The sequence below is a fragment of the Budorcas taxicolor genome, chromosome 5, assembly GCF_023091745.1.
Source record: "Budorcas taxicolor isolate Tak-1 chromosome 5, Takin1.1, whole genome shotgun sequence".
NCBI classification, from domain to species: domain Eukaryota; kingdom Metazoa; phylum Chordata; class Mammalia; order Artiodactyla; family Bovidae; genus Budorcas; species Budorcas taxicolor.
Genome location: NC_068914.1, coordinates 94,366,937 through 94,387,788, shown reverse-complemented (window position 1 = coordinate 94,387,788; position 20,852 = coordinate 94,366,937). Strand labels below are relative to the sequence as shown.

At 41.3% G+C, this 20,852-nt stretch overlaps 1 protein-coding gene across 1 annotated transcript in view; it reads left to right on the top strand.

Moving 5' to 3' along the window:
- Positions 1-2,028: 2,028 nt before the first annotated feature.
- SRGAP1 (SLIT-ROBO Rho GTPase activating protein 1) overlaps positions 2,029-20,852 on the top strand; it is a 294,550-nt gene continuing 275,726 nt past the window's right edge. Inside the window, exon 1 of the mRNA XM_052639735.1 lies at positions 2,029-2,095. Coding sequence (XP_052495695.1) covers positions 2,029-2,095 — 67 coding nt within the window. The remainder of the gene's footprint in view (positions 2,096-20,852) is intronic.

The following is a 20,852-nucleotide window of genomic DNA, read 5'->3' as shown; positions in this document are numbered from 1 at the left end:
TTCTCTGGGAAGACTTTCTCCCCCAGCCTTTTATTCGGTGCATTTTTCTTTCCTCAAGGCTCCCAAAGAGTACTGTAGCTCTCTTACAGCTCTACAGTACTGCCTGTAATTACTTATTTATACAATAGATCTTGAGACCCTTTAGGGCAGAATTCTCTGAGTCCCTAGTTCATATTTGGTGGTTGGCCTACAGTAAGAAATCTTATCACTGGATACAAGAATGAATAAAGTCTCAAAGTCCCTACTCTCTTTAGATCTAGCACCATTTGATACGGACACGCCTTTGGACAAATCACTTTAATAAATCAGGCCAATAATATTGGAGAAGGACGGTGTGCGTGCGTGCTCGGTCATATCGAACTCTGCCATGCTGTTGACTGTAGCCCGCCAGGCTCCTCTGTCCATGAAATTTTCGAGGCAAGAATACTGGAGTGGGTTGTCATTTCCTCCTCCAGATCTTCCCCACTCAGGGATCGAACCCGCATCTCCTGCATAGGCAGGCGGATTCTTTACCACTGAGCCCCTGGGAAGTGGAGAAGGTCCCAAACGCTAAATGTGTCCGCCAAAACCTAGAGACATCTTAAGTACTACCTGTTTCCCCACCACGCCTTTCCCACCATGCTGACATTCTCTAGCTACTTTTAGGATGGGGAGAATATGGTGCTCAAGATGGATATTTTTCTCTGCCTGATCGAATAGCTTCGCTTTTTTTTTAAATTCTTAACATCCAAGACAATTCAGACTCCAGTGTTCCTACTGGGGTTGGGAGTAACATCCCATTCTTTCATGGAGACATCCAAAGTCTGATTTTCCCCACTGGACTCAAAGGAGCCCCACCACAGCGCTCACACTGGGTCGAAGACTGCCCGCCGGTCGGGTGGGGTTTTCCAGCGGCTGGGGCAACGCAAGCCGGGGAGGCGCCGGGGGCGTCGCCCACGGCCGCCGGGCTCTGCACGCAGGGTCGGGCTGCGGTTGGCCACAAGAGGCATCCATCTTCCTGGAGAAGCGCCGCGCTTGCTTACCGCGCCGGTGGGGAGGAGCGGGGCGAGGGTGGAGAAGGAGGTCGATCGGGCCCCTCCCGCGAGCCCTGCCCCGCCTCGCCGAGCCCGGCGCGGCCGCCCGGGCCGGTGCCGCCCGCAGCTCACTCCCCAGGCGCCGGGGAGCCGCGGGCCGTGAGCGCGCCTGCAACTTTGCGGCCGCCAGGGGCGCGGCTCCTCCAGGGGTGCGTGCGGGTGTGCCGGTAGCCGGCGGCCTCCTGGGGGCAGCAGCGGCAAGGGGGACCGGGAGAAAGAGGCCGTCTCGGCGCACGGTGGCCCAGGAGGCGGAGGCCCCGCGAGGCGCCGGCGGTGGAAACCTAAACTCCGCCGGGGCTGCGCCCAGGACGCGTTCTTACAGCGCGTTAGCCGCCCTCGCGGCGGCCGCCAGGGACTCGTTTTAGGATCGCGATTCCTCTACCCTGCCCGGGGCAGTAGCAGCCGTGTGTGCCGACGGAGGAGCGGCAGCAGCATCCCCAGCCCGGGCGGGACCCCTGAGCGCCGGAGCGGGCGGCTGAGCAGGAAGGGAGGGTCGCGGCGCCCGCCCTCCCCGGCTGGCCCTGCCCCACGCTCCCCGTGCGGGTGGCTAACAATGGTGCGGAGCGCCGGCGCGATCCCCGCGTCCGCCCAGCGGCTGTAGAGGAAGTGGCCGGGCTCCGGGTGGGGTGGGCAGGGAGACGCCCCCCGCCACTCGCCTGCTGGAGTTCGCCGGCGCGCCGGGCCTCTCCGGCCCCCTCCGGCCCCGAGCCCTAGGCTCCGCTCCGCATCGCCGACGGCAGCTCGATCCCGAGAGTATGGTGCCAGCGCCCGGGTTAATCTAGTCCTCGGCTCGCTCCTTTTTTTTCCCCTCCTCCTCCTCCTCTCCCTCCCGTCGGTGCTGCTTCTGGGTTCCCGGCATTTGGGAGTACAACTCTCTGCTTCTCCGAGGAGACTGACTGGTCGGTGACCCCTCACAGAACTTGCCCATTGAAAGCAAACCCAGAACAGCTGGATAATGTCCACTCCGAGCAGATTCAAAAAGGACAAAGAGATCATCGCCGAGTATGAAAGTCAAGTCAAAGGTACGGATGGGAGCGGCTGCCTTGCTCCTTTTGTGTGCTTTCTTGTCATTGTGCTCCGGGAGTTGCGTTTCTAACTTGGGGGTCTGCGTTGGAGGAAGGTGGTGAGAGACAGCTGGAGCGCCTGGTTGAGCCATCCGGGGCTTCGTGCAAGCCAGTCTCAGTCCCAGTCCCGTCAGGTCCACGGGGAGCTGGAAACCGGGTGGCTCTCCCCCGCTGCCCGCTCGCCACCTCCAGTAGGGGAGAACTGGGTTTAAATTAACCACCTTCAGCCGGCAGCTTACATAGGAGGTAGGCAGCAGCAGAGGTTCCCCCCCAGTTATCATCACCGGCATCTTTTTTTTTTTCTTTTAGAATATACTATTGTCACAGCCATTGATACACTGTCATGTAATTTTTTTTTTTTCTTTTAAAGAGTCATTTTTCTGAAGTCTGGACCCGAAGTGGTCTAGAGCTTCCTTGAGTGCAGGAAACTGGCGACATTTGCACCAATCACTAATTTATCAGGGCGAGTCCGCCTTCTATAAAACAGCTAGCTCCCTAAAAGCCTGGCAGTTAAACCAAGAAAGGACTAGTGGAATCTGACTCTTCCTCTATAATGGGCCGGAATTCAGTGCCATCTTTCACACTCACACGGGAATATTGCTTTATCATTTGCTGGAGGCCACTTGCATGTAAAATGAAGGTTTGACTGTTTGAGTAGTAGTTTGACCATTTATGTGGTCGCCTAATGAAGGAATCTCGTTATGGCTGATTATGGCAATTTTACTTAATGTGTCTTGCGGTTTAAAATATATTTTTTCTCCCTGGTACAAGTATTTTGTGTTGCTGTTGAAGTGTTTAATAAACATATATTTGTTGTTTATTTTTTCCTCTTCCTCTATCACTGGTAGCTTTTCCTCTATCACTGGTAGCATTGAGACAATGGATGGAGTGTTGAGATTACTGCTGTTCTTTGGAATAGTCAATGCAAAGTTGATAAAAATTGCTTTGTAAACACCTGTGTTTGTACAGACACAATCTTATGAAAGGGCTGCAGAGAAAGGCATTCCTGTACTTGTCTTTGGAAAGGCAGGAACAGCCTGGGAGTTCTTTTGTGTGGCCAAGTTGTGAAAATGCCTGGAGTCCAGTGAAAGGACCTGAATAGGGAAACCCTCTGTCAATTAGTGAGAATCTGGACCAACTTATGACTAGAGGCAAACGCGATATGCAAGCCCAGGGACTTATATTTCCTTTAGGTTGACTCCAGTAATGAAGTTAAGATGAACACTCTTCAGGAAACACAGATTTTTATCTGCTTGCAGTTAAGATAATATATGCTTGTAGGAACTGGTTACATTGACATAGAAGTTATTTTAGCAGAGAAGTAATTATTTGCTTAGAGACAGATAAACTTTCTAATGAGCATAACCTTTCTTTTCTTAACAAATCCAGCAGCCTTTCCCAGGTAGAACTCCTGTTCACAATCACCATTTCTCTGTGCAGTTTTTCCACATGGCTCTTTGTGGCAAGTCTTCAAGGGGTGGCAGTCTGGATTTTGTGCTATCTTATGTGAAAAATATTCTCATGATTAATGAATTCTATAGTTACGCGGTACTTTGAGAGTTTAGGCCCTCAACATTGGTTTAAAAATAAATAAAACAGGATGTGTTGCTTTGTTTAAAATGTGTCCATCAAATAAGGAAAAGTTATGAACATGGTGAAAATTATTTTTGGAACAAATTCCAGCCCATAAAAAGTGATCTCTCTATTCCCTTCACCCTTCCTCACTCACCTGTGAGTCCCCAGGCAGCTTTATGACTGTTTACTACACCTGAACTACCTTTCTCTTCAGGGCCTGTGTCCAGAGTTCATCTGCTTCCTCTGCAATACTTACACGTCCTGTGTCTAACCCAGATCCTTACTGTCGTCGTTCAGTCGCTAAGTCATAGCCAGCTCTTTATGACCCCATGGGCTGAACTGTTATCTTCCCCTTTTCACACACACCATTCTCAGGACAACTGCACTTCTTATGATAACTGGGTCTAAGATACCCAGGGGGACGCCGCAAAGCTTCTCACCACCTAGCCGCAGAAGTTCCAGAATCACTTTTGCTATATTCTATTGATTGTTGTTGTTCAGGTGCCAAGTTGTTTCCCACCCGTGGACTGCAGCACACCTGGCTCCTCTGTCCTTAACTATCTCCCAGAGTTTGCTCAAATTCCTGTCCATTGAGTTGGTGATGTAATCTAACCATGTCATCCTCTGCCGCCCCCTTCTCCTTTTGCAGTCAACCTTTGCCAACATCAGAGTCTTTTCCAATTAGTCAGCTCTTTGCATCATGTGGCAAAAGTGTTGAAGCTTCAGCTACAGTCTGTCCAGTGAACATTCAGGGTTTCCTTTAGGACTGGTTTGATCTCGTTTCCCCTGATACCAGCTCCTTATATCCATATGTAAATATGGGAATAGGGAAATACGATGGAATTGGACCATACGCACTTTGAATGGCACAAATTCACCTGAACTTACTAGGCAACATCAAGAGGACAGTGACAGAGAAATGAGAGTTAAATAGTGCCTGAGGCCTGCCGTCTGTGAAGTGAGAATAGGTCCCTCATTAAATAGTTTCAGAGGTAGGATCCTGGTTTTCTGTTTCTTTTCCTGAGCCCCCCTTTAAGGTCGAGTGTCTCACCCTGGCAGAATGCTAGTCCACTAGTTAAAGATAGGTGGTTTTGGAACAGCCAACTCTTTCAGTTCTAGCAGGTATTTCATCTGATGGTAAACAAAAGAAAGATGGCTCATTCTATCGCTGGAGGAAAATCTAGCTGTATTGGATTCATTAAGAGAAGACTCTTAACAGGTCTCTTCCAAATTAATAAAGCCACATATATTGAACTCTCTGGATGACTTACATGTATGGGAGAGTCACCTTTGTTTTAACTTTTTTTGTAATAAATTCATATCTGAGTTCTCAGGGAATTAAAAGTGTAATACTCAGGTAGAGCGGTAGTAAAGAATCCACCTGCCAATGCTGAAAACACAGAAGAAGTGGGTTCAATCCCTGGGTCAGGAAGATCCCCTGGAGTAGGAGGTGGCAACCCGCTCCAGTATTCTTGCCTGGAAAATTCTACGGCAGAGGAACCTGGCGGGCTGTCAGACATGACTGAGCACTTATATTCATTCACATAGAGAATACAGAAAAAATAATAAAATCACGTTCAGAAAAGTAGAGCACAGGATTGTAAGAGGGAGAATAATCGGAGATTATGACTAGTTAAAGGAATAGATGGGTTTAAATCAAGGACCAAAGGCCCCCAAGCAATAATTTAAAAGGCATGTGTTAGGAGGAGAAGGATTCTTTCATGCATGTTGGTCAATTTCCCAAAGATTTAGAATGCAGAGAAATTAATCTCTTGTTTGTGTGGGGCCTTAAAAAGCAAGCTTGTCTGGAAAAGTATATGAAACTCAAACCAGTCGACTACACTACTTTTAGCATCTCTGGCAAAAAACTTAAGCAGTGGAAAAGATCATAGCAAGTGGCTAGCAGAAGTTTTGAAGATTATCTGTGGATTTCAGAGATCTAGTAATTTTTGAATTCTGCAGCAGATATATTATAGAGTCCATATAAAAAATATGGGTTCACCCACGGGAGTCAGAAGAATCAAAAGACACATTTTATGAGGTGAAACTCGTGGATGGGAAGTTGTGTTTGTTTTTAATAATGCATGTTGTTGGTTGCTAAGAATTGACAGCTATTATTTGCAGTATTTTCCAAGGGATAATCTCGTACTCTCATCTACATGCCATATGTGCAGGAAATGCCAAGAAAATCTGTTGTTCTTTAACCACCCTGCTGCCTGAACTACAAATAGTACATTTTGGTGGCAGATGGAGCATAAGAAATTGCCAATTCAATTTGATAGGACCTCACATCATGTGATAGGTTTCAGTGGGGAAATTAAAAGTGGTTCTGTCACTCATACGGAACCTGTGTCTACGTCTAATGTTCTTCCATTTAGCTTGCAATAGAAAATGACAGTTTAAATTGTGAATTAAAATTTTATAGTTGGGAAGGACTTTAAACATTTCCTGTCCAGCCTACTTATACAGTATAAGGAGGCATAATGTCAGTTGCACAATTAACTATAATATATGTGGGACTGGAACCCAGGTCCTCGGCTTTTCAGTTCCAAACCAAACCAAGTTTTGGTTTGCTTTTAGATTGCTTGCAAAGTAGAATAGGAGATAGAACACTTACCTATTTAGACTTTACATCCGTTGAAGAAATCATACCTAGGTGAAAGAGAAAACAACTCTTATCTATTAACAGGAGGAGTTAATTAAAGTGATTAACAGCAGCTCAAAAAATATTTTTTTCACCAAGATCATTTCAAGAAACTACAGTGCCCAGGCAGTAGCTTCACATCATGCCTTTGAGATCAAGGGGAAAAAATAGGTGAATATGTACAAATGTAACACATTTGCAGCCATTACAATAAGACCTCTTAGACTGTCCAGAAAATCTGATTAGTTTCATGAATTTGAAAATATCTTAAGGAATAGTTCTGGAGAAATTTTTAAGCAAAGCATGTTCTTCTGAAATACAGTGAGGGTTGGCATATGCTATGGGATGGTAAATCTGAGCTCTAACCATTTATATTGGTTTCTTACTCCAAGCTGAGATAAATAGGTCAGGAACCCCTACATCCTCAGCTCTGGTCCAATTGAGAGTCTACTTTGTGGATTGATCAGACCCTTTTTTATGCTACTTGTTTTTATTTCGAATTATACCACTGAGAATTAAGATTAAAAAAACAAAAGCCAAGTACACTGTATGTCTGATCGCTCAGTCTCTTTTTGTTTTAGTGGTTTGAAGTCAGAAACTGATATTCGAGACAGTTCCTTGAAGACATTTTTAGTTACTTGAAGGTGTTTTTATTTGTTGGGCCCAAGTTACCTTCTAGTTTACTAACAGCATATTTGTGCTCACCTGCTGATATCTCAGGATGGGAAGAAACAGAACATACAAAGAGCAGAAACTTTGGTGTTAGCCACTCAGCCCTGCTACTAATGATATATTTGACCACTGTTAGTCAATTTCTTCATCTGTAGAATGGGAATAATATTGATAGTAGTACTTACTTCCTTACCTTCGTGAGGCTTCTGTGAAGAAAGGCTTTATTACAGGCTTGGCCCTAATGAATAGTCTTTAAAAATTAGGCTTTGTTATCTGTTTCATTTTTATTTTCTTTAGTTTAAACTGCTTCTTTTTACATTCTGAGTTGGATAAGCTTTTTGAAATTCAAATACATAATCACCAATCTGCTGCCTAAATAGATCCCAAAGTGGGTGATTATAAGCCATTCTAATAAAGTGCTCTATACACTTAGAATAGAGTGAGTTTCATGGTGAAATTAAAAAGGGATATGTAATAGGCAAACCAGAGGGATGCCCAGCTCCTTCTAAGGTGGATTTTGTGTGTGTGTGTGTGTGTGTGTGTCATTGCTTTTTATCCAAGTACATATAACAGAGCCGAGAAGCACATTTCCTAGGCTGCCATGTGTTTGCTTACAACTTTTGTTTAAAATGTTCTCTTCCTTTAATGATACCAAATGAGCTTCCCTGATTACTCAAGCAGTAAAGAATCCTCCTGGAATGCAGGAGACACGGGAGAGGTGGGTTCGAGCCCTGGGTCGGGAAGATCCCCTGGAGGAGGAAATGGCAACCCACTCCAGTATTTTAGCCTGGGAAATCCCATGGACAGAGGACGCTGGTGGGCTACCGTCCGTTGGGTCACAGAGTCCCACATGACTGAGCTTGCACACAGCTTAATGATGCCAAATGGAAAATGAGAACTGTAGTCCTGTGACAAGAAGGATTCTTATAATGTCCAATAAAGTCTCTGACTTAATTTCATAGCAGAATATTTTGTTTTAAAGTCATTATAGAGGGTCTTCCCTGGTTGTCCAGCGATTAAGACTCCATGCTCCCAATAGAGAGAGTCTAGGTTCCATCCTTGGTCAGGGAACTAGATCCCAAATGCTGCAGCTGAGTTTGCATGCCCCAACATCCTGCAAGCTGCAACAAGACCCACCTCAGCCAAATAAATAAATTAAAATAAATTTAAAAAAAATCAATGTAGAAATGAGCTTTTTTGCGTGTAACTGTTCGTTTGCTTTTGCTTATGAGAACACTCTGCTTTTTTCCAGCTTTATTGCGATAGAGCCGACATAACAGAGAGCAATTTGATATTAAAAATTATTGTCTGTTATCTCCCACATCTCCCATAGAGCTTCGTTAAACATTAATTGAATGAATAACCTAATCATTTTGAATTATTATTCCTTTATAGTATAACCAACATGTTCATCACAGAATTATCTAGGGTGTCCGACAATCAAGTATTATCACAAAATTAAATTGAACTTAAATGTAACATCTTTAGAAAGTCACAAAGCTGGAAACAATCTAAATGTCCAGCAGTGGAGAATAGTTAACTAAATTCTACTTGGGAATGATTAGCTAACTTATACATGTGAAGACATTAACACGGGTTTTTGAAGAACATTTTATGGTGTGGAGAAATATTTTCTAATAATTATTTACAATTTAGTGAATAATTTATATTATGTTCAGTAGGCCAAATTCTCCTCCCGTATACCCTTTCAAAAGTATCTTGGTGATCTTGATCCTTTCTCTTTCATGTGCATTTTAGAGTCAGTTTTCCTTCCATGGGAAGTCCACTGGCAGTTTGATTAAAACTGTGAAATTATAGAGCAATTAGCAGAGAACTGGCATCTTTATATTAGATTATAAATTCTACTTACACATGAATATGAGTATTTCTGCATTTATTTAGTTATTTTTAAATATCTTACTATAAAGTTTTATATTTTCTATGTCTTTTGTTAGATTTATTTCACTTTTCTTACTGTATATGATGTCTCTTTTAAAATTGGTTTTTAATTGTTTCTGGTGTGCAGAAATGTCATTTCAGTTCAGTTCAGTGTGCAGAAATGCCATTTACCTCTGTATAAAAGTCTTATATCCAGCTGCCTTGCTAGTTTATTATTATTACAAAAATTTGTTCATTTTTTGGTTACAAAATCTTATTATTTGCAAATGAAGACAATTACATTTCCTCCTTCCCAATCCTTTTGGCTTTAATTTATTCTTCTGTTTTTGCCCTAGGCAGAATTTTGAGTATGAAGTTGATAAATGTAGTGAATTGGCATTCTTTTCTTGTTCTGTATTTAAAGGGAGTGTTTTCAAGCCTTTTTTCCCCCATAAAGGATAATGATTGTTTTCATTTTGTTATAGATATTCTCATCAGGTTAGGTAAGATATCACATATTCTCTGTTTCCTTGAAGTTTTAATCATTAATAGTTGGTTGAAAGTTATCTTTTTGCATTTATTTATATTATTTTTATGTAATGAGAAATAATGATAGAGTTTCTAATAGTAAACCATCTCTGTATTCCAGAATTAAACCTGTCTTCAGCATTGTATTATATATGTAAATAGTTGCATTCAGTTTGCCAGTATTTAGTTTAGATTTTTTGGAGGGAAGTGTTTTTTTATTGTTTTTTGCTTGGTTGGTTGGTTTTTATCTCTACATTCTGCAACAAAATAGACCCATGGCTTTGCTTTCAGACACTGTCCTTGTCGGGCTCTTTTTTTCACTTATACTAGCCTCATAGAATGCATTGGAGAGTATTGCTTCTCTTTTTATTCGTGGAAGACTTTGAAATTTTGGAATATTCCTTCTCTTGAAAGGTCCGTAAAACTGCTTATTTGAGTCTAGTTATTTTCTTTGTGTGAAGAACTTGTAACTGCTTATCAACAGTTAAGCTTTAGTTTTATTAGTGATAGGATTATTTATTCTTTATATTCCTTCTGAAGTCAGTTTTGATAAGTTGTATTTTTCTAAAGATGTCTCCATTTTCTGTGTGTTTTCAGATACATTGACATAATGTTGATGATAGTATATTTTTGATATAAGGGCTGATTTGTATTTAATTTAAAATACCATTTTAGGGAATTCCCTGGCAGTCCAGTGGTTAGGATTGGAAGCTTTCACTGTGAGGGCCCAAGTTCAGTCTCTGTTCAGGGAACTAAGATCCCACAAACCATGTGGTGTGGCTAACAAATAAAAATTTAAAAATAAATAAAAAATAAAATATTATTTTAAAATATTTATTTTTATCTCATCTCTTCACTGAATCTTAAAAGGCAATTGTCTATTTTTGTTGTTTTTTTTTTTCTCTTTTTTTGATTTCTACTCTTATCTTTATTATCATCCTTTAAATTTTTTTCAGATTTATTCTGTTCTTTATCTGTTTTTTTTAAGCTGGACATACAGCTTATTTGTTTTTAAATTTTTTTAATTTATTTTTAATTGGAGGATAATTGCTTTACAATATTGTGTTGGTTTCTGCCATATATCAACATGAATCAGCCATAGGTATACATATTTGCCCTCCCTCTTAAACCTCCCTCCCACCCCTCTAGGTAGTCACGGAGCACCAGATTTGAGGTCTCTGTCATACAGCAGATTCATTCAATGCTCTTCTCTATTTGTCCTACCCGCTCCTTCCCCCATTGTATCTACAAATCTGGTCTCTAAATAGGTTCATCATTACCATCTTTCTAGATTCCGTATATATGCATTAATATACAACATTTTTTTCTTTTCTCTTCTCTTTTCTCTTTCTGACTTACTTAACTCTGTATGATAGACTCTAGGTTCATCCACCTCTTTAGAACTGAGTCAGATGTGTTCCTTTTTATGGCTTAGTAATATTCCATTGCATGTATGAACCACAACTTCTTTATCCATTCATCTGTCGATGGACATCTAGGTTGCTTCCATGTCCTGGCTGTGGTAAATAGTGCTGCAATGAACACTGGGGTACATGTATCTTTTTCAGTTATGATTTCCTCAGGGTATATGCCCAGTAGTGGGATTGTTGAGTCATTTGGTAGTTTTATTCCTAGTAGCTTTCAAGCTCATTGTTTCTGTCCTTCTTTGCTATTATAAGCATTTAAGGCAATGCATTTTTTATTCTTAATGTAAACGTTATTTCTAACAAAAGCGTTATTCTTAAGAAAGGCATCTGTTCTTCTCCCCTAATAAATATTTATGATAATTTCCCTTAAAATACTGTTTTTGCTTCATCTAGCAAATTTTGATCTTGTGGAGTTTATTAAAATTATGTTCTGAGTATTCTGAATTTCTTACAATGGTTCCTTCTTACCTATGAGGTATATAAAGAAGTATGACTTTACATTAAAAAAAAAAAGTGAGGCTATTTATATGTTTTTTTAAATATAATTACTGCATTGCAGTCTGAGTAATTTCTGAGAGTAATTTATTTTTTTGAAGTGTTTGAAATTAGTTGCAGATCATTTCCTTTTACTGTTCTCTGGAGGAATTCATGTAAGACTGGAGCTATGTGACTCTTAAATGTTTACTAAAGTCATCTAGGTCTAGTATTTTCATCAAAAAAAAACCACCGTTGCTTTTGAATTTACAGATTTTCCAATTTATTGACATAAAATTGTTTATTGTATCCTCGAACCTTTTTAATCTCTGCAGCGTCTGCAGTCATACTTCTTTTCTGTTAATAACAATTGTTTGTATGTGTGTCTTCTCCCTGTTTTCCATGAGTGACCTTGCCAGAGGTATGTTTATTTTATTAGTCTTTTCAAAGAACTAGTTTTATACTTCTTTGATTTACTGTATTGTATATTTGTTTTCTATTTTGTTAGTGTGTTTCCTCCCTATGATTCCCTTCCTTTTACTTTTTTTGTGAGCATTTTTTGCTGATCCTTTTTAAAATTCTTATTTGCTTTCTGAGTTCTTACTTTTTATAATGTAAACATGTAAGGTAATAAAATTTCCTCTAAGATTATTTTTCCATGTTTATTGTTCAGTTTAAGAGGATAGCATATGTAGCTTTTCTTTTTTTTTTAACTACAGTTGATATACAGTGTCGTGGTAGTTTCAGATATATAGCAAAATGATTCAGTTACAGAAAAACTGAATATATATGTTATAATGTAAATATATATATTTTTTCTTTTTTAGATTCTTTTCCATTTTAGATTATAAAATACTGTATATAGTTCCCTGTGCTATACAGTAGGTCTTTGTTTACCTATTGGTATTTTATATATAGTAATGTGAGAGTTGGACTAAAGAAAACTGAGCACAGGAGAATTGATGCTTTTGAACTGTGGTGTTGGAGAAGACTCTTGAGAGTCCCTTGGACTGCAAGGAGATCCAACCAGTCCATCCTAAAGGAGATCAGTCCTGGGTGTTCATTGGAAGGACTGATGTTAAAGCTGAAACTCCAATACTTTGGCCACCTGATGCGAAGAGCTGACTTGTCTGAAAAGACCCTGATGCTGGGAAAGATTGAAGGCGGGAGAAGGAGACAGAGAATGAGATGGTTGGATGGCATCACCGACTCAATGGACATGAGTTTGAGTAAACTCTGGGAGTTGGTGATGGATGGGGAGGCCTGGCATGCAGTCCATTGGGTCACAAGAGTTGGACACAACTGAGTGACTGAACTGAACTGAATGTATATCTCTAAAAATTTTTACATGTAATGTTTTTCTTATCTTTCAGTTTTGTGTACTTTTTAATTTCCATTGTGATTTTTTTCTGTGACTCATAGTCTGTTTGAAAGTATTTTAAGTTTTTCAGATTGCAGAATTATTTCATTTAATTTCTAACTTAATTGCATTGTCATTATAGAACATGGTCTGATTATACTGATCGTTCGAAATATTTTCCTTTACCATGTTTTCTTTGACCATGCTATTTAAGATCATAAGCCTCAACCTCCTGTGGCTCTTCCCATCTTCCTTCTCTTGCATTCTGTCTCTCCATAGCACTTGTTATCATTTGACCTGTTTTATACTGACTTCATCTTGTTTGAGGGCTTTTAAAATTCCTTACTTAGATGAAAACTGGTGATGTGGTTAAAATCATATTTTAAAAATATTTTATCCTTCGTTTTAGTTTCAATCAGAAGAGTCAGGGCTATCTATCTAAATTTATAATATACTGTAGGAAGCAGAAGTCTGTTATTCAGTAGGGTTTTTTTTTGTTTTTTTAGCCCATCAGTTTTTTTAAATTACTTAATTTTTTCTTGCTGCTCTCGGTCTCTGTTGCTGCACACGGCCTGTTCTCTAGTTGCTGCACACGGCCTGTTCTCTAGTTGCTGCACACGGACTGTTCTCTAGTTGCTGCACACGGCCTGTTCTCTGTTGCTGCACACGGCCTGTTCTCTAGTTGCTGCACACGGCCTGTTCTCTAGTTGCTGCACACGGCCTGTTCTCTAGTTGCTGCACACGGCCTGTTCTCTAGTTGCTGCACACGGCCTGTTCTCTAGTTGAGGCACACGGCCTGTTCTCTAGTTGAGGCACACGGCCTGTTCTCTGTTGCTGCACACGGCCTGTTCTCTAGTTGCTGCACACGGCCTGTTCTCTAGTTGCTGCACACGGCCTGTTCTCTAGCTGCTGCACACGGCCTGTTCTCTAGTTGCTGCACACGGCCTGTTCTCTAGTTGCTGCACACGGCCTGTTCTCTAGTTGAGGCACACGGCCTGTTCTCTAGTTGCTGCACACGGCCTGTTCTCTAGTTGCTGCACACGGCCTGTTCTCTAGTTGCTGCACACGGCCTGTTCTCTGTTGCTGCACATGGCCTGTTCTCTGTTGCTGCACACGGCCTGTTCTCTAGTTGCTGCACACGGCCTGTTCTCTGTTGCTGCACACGGCCTGTTCTCTAGTTGAGGCACACGGCCTGTTCTCTAGTTGCTGCCCATGGCCTGTTCCTTAGTTGCTGCCAGGCTGCTCACGGTGATGGCTTTTCTTGTTACTGAGCACAGGCTCAAGTAGTTGGAGCACACGAGCTTAGTTGCCCCGTGGCATGTGGAATCTTCCTGCACCAGGAATCAAACTCATGTCCCCTGCATTGGCAGGTGGATTCTTAACCATTGGACCACCAGGGAATTCCAAGCCCATCAGCTTATTACATTTTTTATTGAGCTATAATTGACATATTAATATTGATAATATTATAACATTATATAATAGTATATTAGTTTCAGGTGTGGAGGAGGGCATGGCAACCCACTCCAGTATTCTTGCCTGGAGAATCCCATGGACAGAGGAGCCTGGAGGGCTACAGCCCATGGGGTCTCAAAGAGTCAGACACAACTGAGCAACTAAGCACAGTTTCAGGTGTACAACATAATGATTCTATAGTTGTAAATATTGCCAAATGAGCACTACAGTAAGTACATCACCACACATAGAATATATTTTCTTGTGATGAAGACTTTTAAATCTACTCTCAGTAACTTTCATACAATTATTTTTATTTCATTCAATATCAAGTTCTGTTTTAGCAAGAGAACCCAAAAATATATATAGGTCAAGTTACTGGGAAGAATCAGTCTATGTTTTTCCTAAAGAGAATTATAGGGGTATAGTCCCTGCGCTCTAGAATGATGCTTATAACCCAAGATCCATACACTGAAGAGGAGAGCAAATAATGTTATCCTAACACTTTCAAGTTCTTCGTGAATAGGTATATGTCTGCACATGGAAAAATCCAGGATATGTGCATTTTAGGGATGAAAATTTGTAGTGAGGATCAATGAAAGGCTTTGATATGGGCTGCACATGAAAACATCCACACTTTTCTGAATAATCTTGAGATGCTGCTGGGGAACTGGGGTCTTGCTTCTGTTAATCATGCAGAGTCTGGTCTTTCATTCCTGGAGTTTGCAGGTAACAGCTTTCCTTTTCTTTCAGAGCTACTTCTACCATTTTATCCCTTGGAGTTCTAGTCTAGAGCTGGCTGCAGGGACTTGTCATAATTCAGGGCCTCCTGGAAAAGGTAGCACCCTCTAGCCTTCTTGGCATCCCAGCGGAATAGCCAGTGTAGCATAAGGAGCGTTTACAAAGTCCCAGCAGTTCTTAAAGTGCTTGGTGTCCCAGTTTCTGGGCTGTCATTTCTAACTCCTTCTCAGTTGATCTGTGGAAGACCTTTCTTTGGACTTTTGCCCTTTTATTATTTGCTTTTATTATTCTGAAGGTGCGGCTTACAAAAACAGTTCTCTCCCTCAGACCTCCAGCAGTTAAGATAGAACAATAGGTGTCTGCTTATCTTATATAAGTCAGGAACTTTTGACGTCCAGATTTTAGTCTGGCTGTGAATGTAGCATGTTTGAAAAATGGAAGTAAGCTGCCAACGACTGCCAACATTATTTACCAAAGAAGAGAGAGTAGAAAGAAGTCATTCTACTCATCTTGTTTTCCATGTCATGGCTGTGTGGTGTATTTTGATGTCTTGTCAGTGTCCAATGAACAGTTCTCTTTGAGGATCAGTGATGGCTTTCCCTTGTGCTCATATTGATGATATACAACAGTTCAGTCGAATTATAACCCACAAACACCAGCAGTAATTCTGGAGCTCAGAGCTAAAGATGTGGCCGTTGCTGCAGGGAGCTGCCTACTCCCTGTCTTCAGGGGACAGAGAGATAAGGACAGGTGGGTAAAAAGAGCAGCTCTTTAGAAGGCTCCTTAAGCAACCCTGCTGCTGCTAAGTCACTTCATTCGTGTCCGGCTCTGTGCGACCCCATAGACGGCAGCCTACCAGGCTCCCCCGTCCCTGGGATTCTCCAGGCAAGAACACTGGAGTGGGTTGCCATTTCCTTCTCCAAAGCATGAAAGTGAAAAGTGAAAGTGAAGTCGCTCAGTCGTGTCCGACCCTCAGCGACCCCATGGACTGCAGCCCACCCGGCTACTTCATCCATAGGATTTTCCAGGCAAGAGTACTGGAGTGGGGTGCCATTGCCTTCTCCTTAAGCAGCCCTAGCAAAGTGGAATGTTTTCTGGGCTGACTCCTGACTTGAATAATTTGCTCTCATTTCTTTGCTGTGCTCAGCTTTCATCTTTCTTTTCATCATTACAGACAGCAGATGCATTCCCTAGTAAAAATATGGCACAGAAAGCTGGTAAACTGTGAGACTTTAGAACGGAGAATTTGTTAGATTTCATGTCCCTTAGAAGAGTTTGCTGAGTCTACTACTACAAAGAGAGAGTGTGTGTTAGTGAATGCTTTTTCAAATGGCCACTCCATTTCTAACTGACCTTCAGTTACAATTGTTTTAAAAATGATAATGGGAACTCTCAAATGTGTCACCAAAAGTGCATGTTTGAGAAATTTCCAGACTGTATTTTTATAAAATTCAGAGTTTTAATGATACACATATTTTCTATATTCTCCAAATACCTAATCTACAAATAAATATATCTTTTTTTGGGACTAGGAATTTTGGGACTAGGAACTCTACCTCCTAGTCAGGTTAACATTTTTAGTCACTTTTCTGTTAGGTATCTCTTTTCCTCCATTGGTCTTGGTATTAAATTGTGAAATAATGTACAGAAAGCCCTGTGCACTGTCAAACGCAATAAAAATGACTCTTATTGTCTTTGTGGTCAGTTATCTTCTGGCAGTTTCTGACATTCTCCTATGTCCCATTTTCAGATACCAGGTAACACTCTGAAATAAACACACCTGCATAAATTTATAAGTATTCTGTATAGCATAGTAGTTTGTAGCATAGCCTCAGAAATCATACTGCTGACCTGGGGTCCAAATCCTGCCTCAACTACTCTCCAGCTATTGGATTGTGAGCAGATAACTTCCTCTCATGCTGCCTTACTTTCTTTGCCTATAAAATAGAAATAATAGTACTTCACTCAGAGCATTGGTAAAACAAGTAGAGTGTTGAACAAACAAACTGACTGGCACATAGTAAGTGCTTAAAAAGTGTTGGTGTATTGCCATTTTTATGTACTCTGGCTCTGGAAGCAATAGTAATCAGCTTTAGATTGTAAAAGATTTAGTAGCCAAGAAGAGCCTAAGGAGACCTGAGGACCAAATCCTGGATGGGATTCTGCAGCGGGAAAAGGCCATTAGTTAAAAACTAAGGGAATTCCAAATAAAGTATGGACTTTAGTTGAGTGAGTGAGTGAGTTAAGTCGCTCAGTCGTGTCCGACTCTTTGCAACCCTGTGGACCATACCCCACCAGGCTCCTCTGTCCATCGGATTCTCCAGGCAAGACTACTGGAGTGGGTTGCCATTTCTTTCTCCAGGGAATCTTCCTGACCCAGGGATCGAACCCAGGTCTCCCGCATTGCAGGCAGACGCTTTACCCTCTGAGCCACCAGGGACTTTAATTAATTTTTAAAAATACTTAGTAAGAATAGACAAAGAAAACAGTTTCTCTTTTTAAAAAAATAACTTTCATGGTTACAAAAATTTGTTTTTGGCGAAACTACAGAACTGATAAGGCAAAAAATGGCAGTTCTCAAATCATTTGCAGGTTACCCTTCCAGTGGCATCACTGGCATTTGTGTTCGTAGTATTTACCTACCTACCTGTTTCATGAACAGATGTGGTCATTTGCAGGATAGTTACTGTAGACTTGCCTTTTATTCAACAATAGATTGTTGCTGCTCAGAGCTGGATGGTAGACCAGGGCTGGTCAGAACCTTCACCAGCAGTCCATGAGGAGATATGGTAAATCATGGCCCTGCTTCCTTTGTCCAGAAAGTCTTGCTCTACACAAATGTCAGCTGAACTAAACAGTGCTTAGTGATGTGTTGATTTAGGTTTCGGCACAGGCTCTTTATCTCATTGTGGATCTGCACCCGACAGTGCTCTGGCCTGTGTGTGAGCAATGTTGGCCGGCACTGTTCCATAGACATGTAGAGAGAGCTGTCTTTTCCCTTTAATGGCTTTTACTCTTACTTGCTGTTCTTTGTTGATTTAGAGACAAGATCGCCCTTCGAATGGGACAGTGGTGACATTTACCAGAGGCCACCTCTGTACTTTTAATCTTCATCAGTTTCAGTGATTGGGCTTCCTTTAAAAAGGCAGCACAGTGGAGAGGTTAATACCTTGGATAAGTGCAGTTCAAATTACGGTTCTTCTGGAACCTCAGTTTTCTAACTTGGAAATGAGTATAATGATTACATTTATTTTATAAGAATTGTTTTGAGGATTAAATAAAATTATACCTGAAAAGAAGTTAGCACTGCTCTTTTTTTTTTTTTTTAATTTTTTACTTTATATTGCAGTATAGCCAGTTGTCGTTGTGATAGTTTCAGATGGACAGCAAAGGGACTCAGCCATGCGTATACATGTATCCATTCTCACCCATACCCCCCTCCCATTCAGGCTGCCGCATAGAGTTCCCTGTGCTATACAGTAGGTCCTTGTCAGCAATCCATTTTAAATATAGCAGTGCATGCATAGTGAGTTTAGCACTGCTCTTGGCAGTTAGTAAGGGCTCAGTAAAAATGAGCTACTATAATAATGACTTATTTACTACTATTATACCTGAAGCTGTTGTCTTTATTATTGGCAGATTTTTTTCTTAAATAATTTAAAACTCATTCATCTCCAGAGAGATTAAAATTACTAAACAGATTTCAGTTTTACAAAGCAAACACTAAACACTGGGAATTTTAATGGTTCTTTAGAAAAGCAATGAGAGATATTTAGCCAATCACCAGAAGCTATACTGGACCCAATCTTAAAAGAATTGTTTTTATAGGCTTTCTAGGACCTTTACCTACAAAGAGGCACTTTGTTACAATTCCTTGTATCATCACTGTTGGAAAACCTTGAGAGAGAATGAATTCTGTTTTCTTCATGAGTACCATTGCAGCTAGAGATGTAGGTTGCTCTGCCTTTAACCTGTTCTCCTTGTTCATTAAGGGTTGCCAAAAATAAATCTGCCAAACAAATGGAGAGAACCATAGTTTTTCTAGCTGCTGTCAAAGGCATACTCCTCTCATTGTCTTCCAGATGGTATATGTCGATTTAGTGTGTATATGTGTGTCTGTGTCTCTCCTCTCTTTAAGCAGAGCAGCACCCTTGCTCAAGACACCTAAGACAGAGACTCCTCTCATGTCCCTCCTCAGCGGTTTATATCCTTCACAACTTCAGTCTGATTTCTTCTCTGTGTTCACCAACACGTGTTCCCTGTGCCTTTCAAGTGTTTTATCATTTGATTGTTTTGAGCTAAGATCTAGACTCCTTTCATAATGGCTCAGAAAAAGTGCCTGGTTACATACAGTACAGTGAGTGCCCTACACACAAACTTTCAAGTTGTGAACTTTCAAAGATGCAAATGGGTATCTGGTCCCAGCAAGGAACCAGAACCTGTGCCTTCAACATCAGGCATGAGTGAAATTTCTGCTTGCCTTCGGTCTCCTATTGCTGATGATCCTTCAGCTCTGCCACCTCCCACTTCTCCCTCTTCCCGTCAATAACTCTTCTTGCCTGTTCACTTGATGCCAGCTTCTGTATGCCAGCTGTTGTACTCTACTATTCTACATTTCAAGGTGCTGTACTGTAAGATTAAAAATATTTTTTGTGTGTTTTTTTTAATGTATTATTTGTGTGAAAAGGATTATAAACCTGTTACAGGACAGTACTATATCGTCTGCTGTGTTAGTTAGGTATGTAGGCTAACTTTGTTGGACCTGCAGATAAATTGGACTTGTAAATATGCTTTCCCAACAGACCTTGTTCATATGTTAGGGACTTAGTGTATAAACATTGCCTGTAGTTAATATTGTTAGTGCCTACCGTGCTAGCAGCAAACATCTACAGTGTGTTCCTTTTGAGGGAGGTCATATCAGTGTCACCTTACAGGTGGGGAAAACGAAACTCAGTACTTAGAAACTTGAAATAGTTTCCCTAAGAGCACACAGCTACTAAATGATAGAGCCACCAGGGTTCAAACCTCTGTTCTAATTCTGTAGAGAGCTGCCTAAGGACACTGCCTTACAAAGATGAAATGCTTAGATTTCATGCCATTCACACTCTTGAAATTTCCAGAGAGCCAGGAAGAATGATTACCATCTTTGTCTTAATAAATAGAGTTTGTATTAATTAAAATAAAAGGCTGTATTTGTTGTTCAACAATTATGTACTAGGGGCTTCCCCAGGTGGCTCAGTGGTATAGAACCCTCCTGCCAGTGCAGAAGCCACAGGAGACCTGGGTTCGATCCCTGGGTGGAGAAGATTCCCTGGGGGAGGAAATGGCAACCCACTCCAATGTTCTTGCCTGGAAAATCCCATGGACGGAGGAGCTTGGCGGACTACAGTCTATAGGGTCGCAGAGAATCAGACATGACTGAGCAGGCAGGATTACGTACTAACGTTAAACTGTTACTGTATTATTATCTCAGTGGATGACTTGATAAGAAAAGTCATGGTGGAACTGCCTCTTTGAATGCAACAGAAAAGGCATTTGTGGGGAGAAGAATTTTAAATGTCCTAATTTGGAATACTCTTGCTATATTTAGTGCTCTGTTCTTGGGAGTAAGAAATTGCTGCTTCAACTCCTGTTACTCCCACCCTGCTCCTTCCCCAACAAAGACGCCCTGCCTGGTCTTATTTTCTGCTGGGGAAAGAAATTGTATCTCTTTAAGCTGGTTCTCTAAATTTACTTAAGGTTTGTTGCTGTTGCTCCTTTTTGAGGTGTTAGGACTTCTGGTAGAACCACTGAGCCAGTATCAGAATCCCCTGGAGGGCTTGTTGTAGCAGTTTGCTGGGCCCCACCCCAAGCCCTACTATTTGCCTTTCTAACAAGGTTCCAGGGGGTCTTGAGGCTTTGGAATGGAGACCACACTTGGGACCCATCTCTGGAAGAGTCAAAGCAATTTTGTAACTTCTT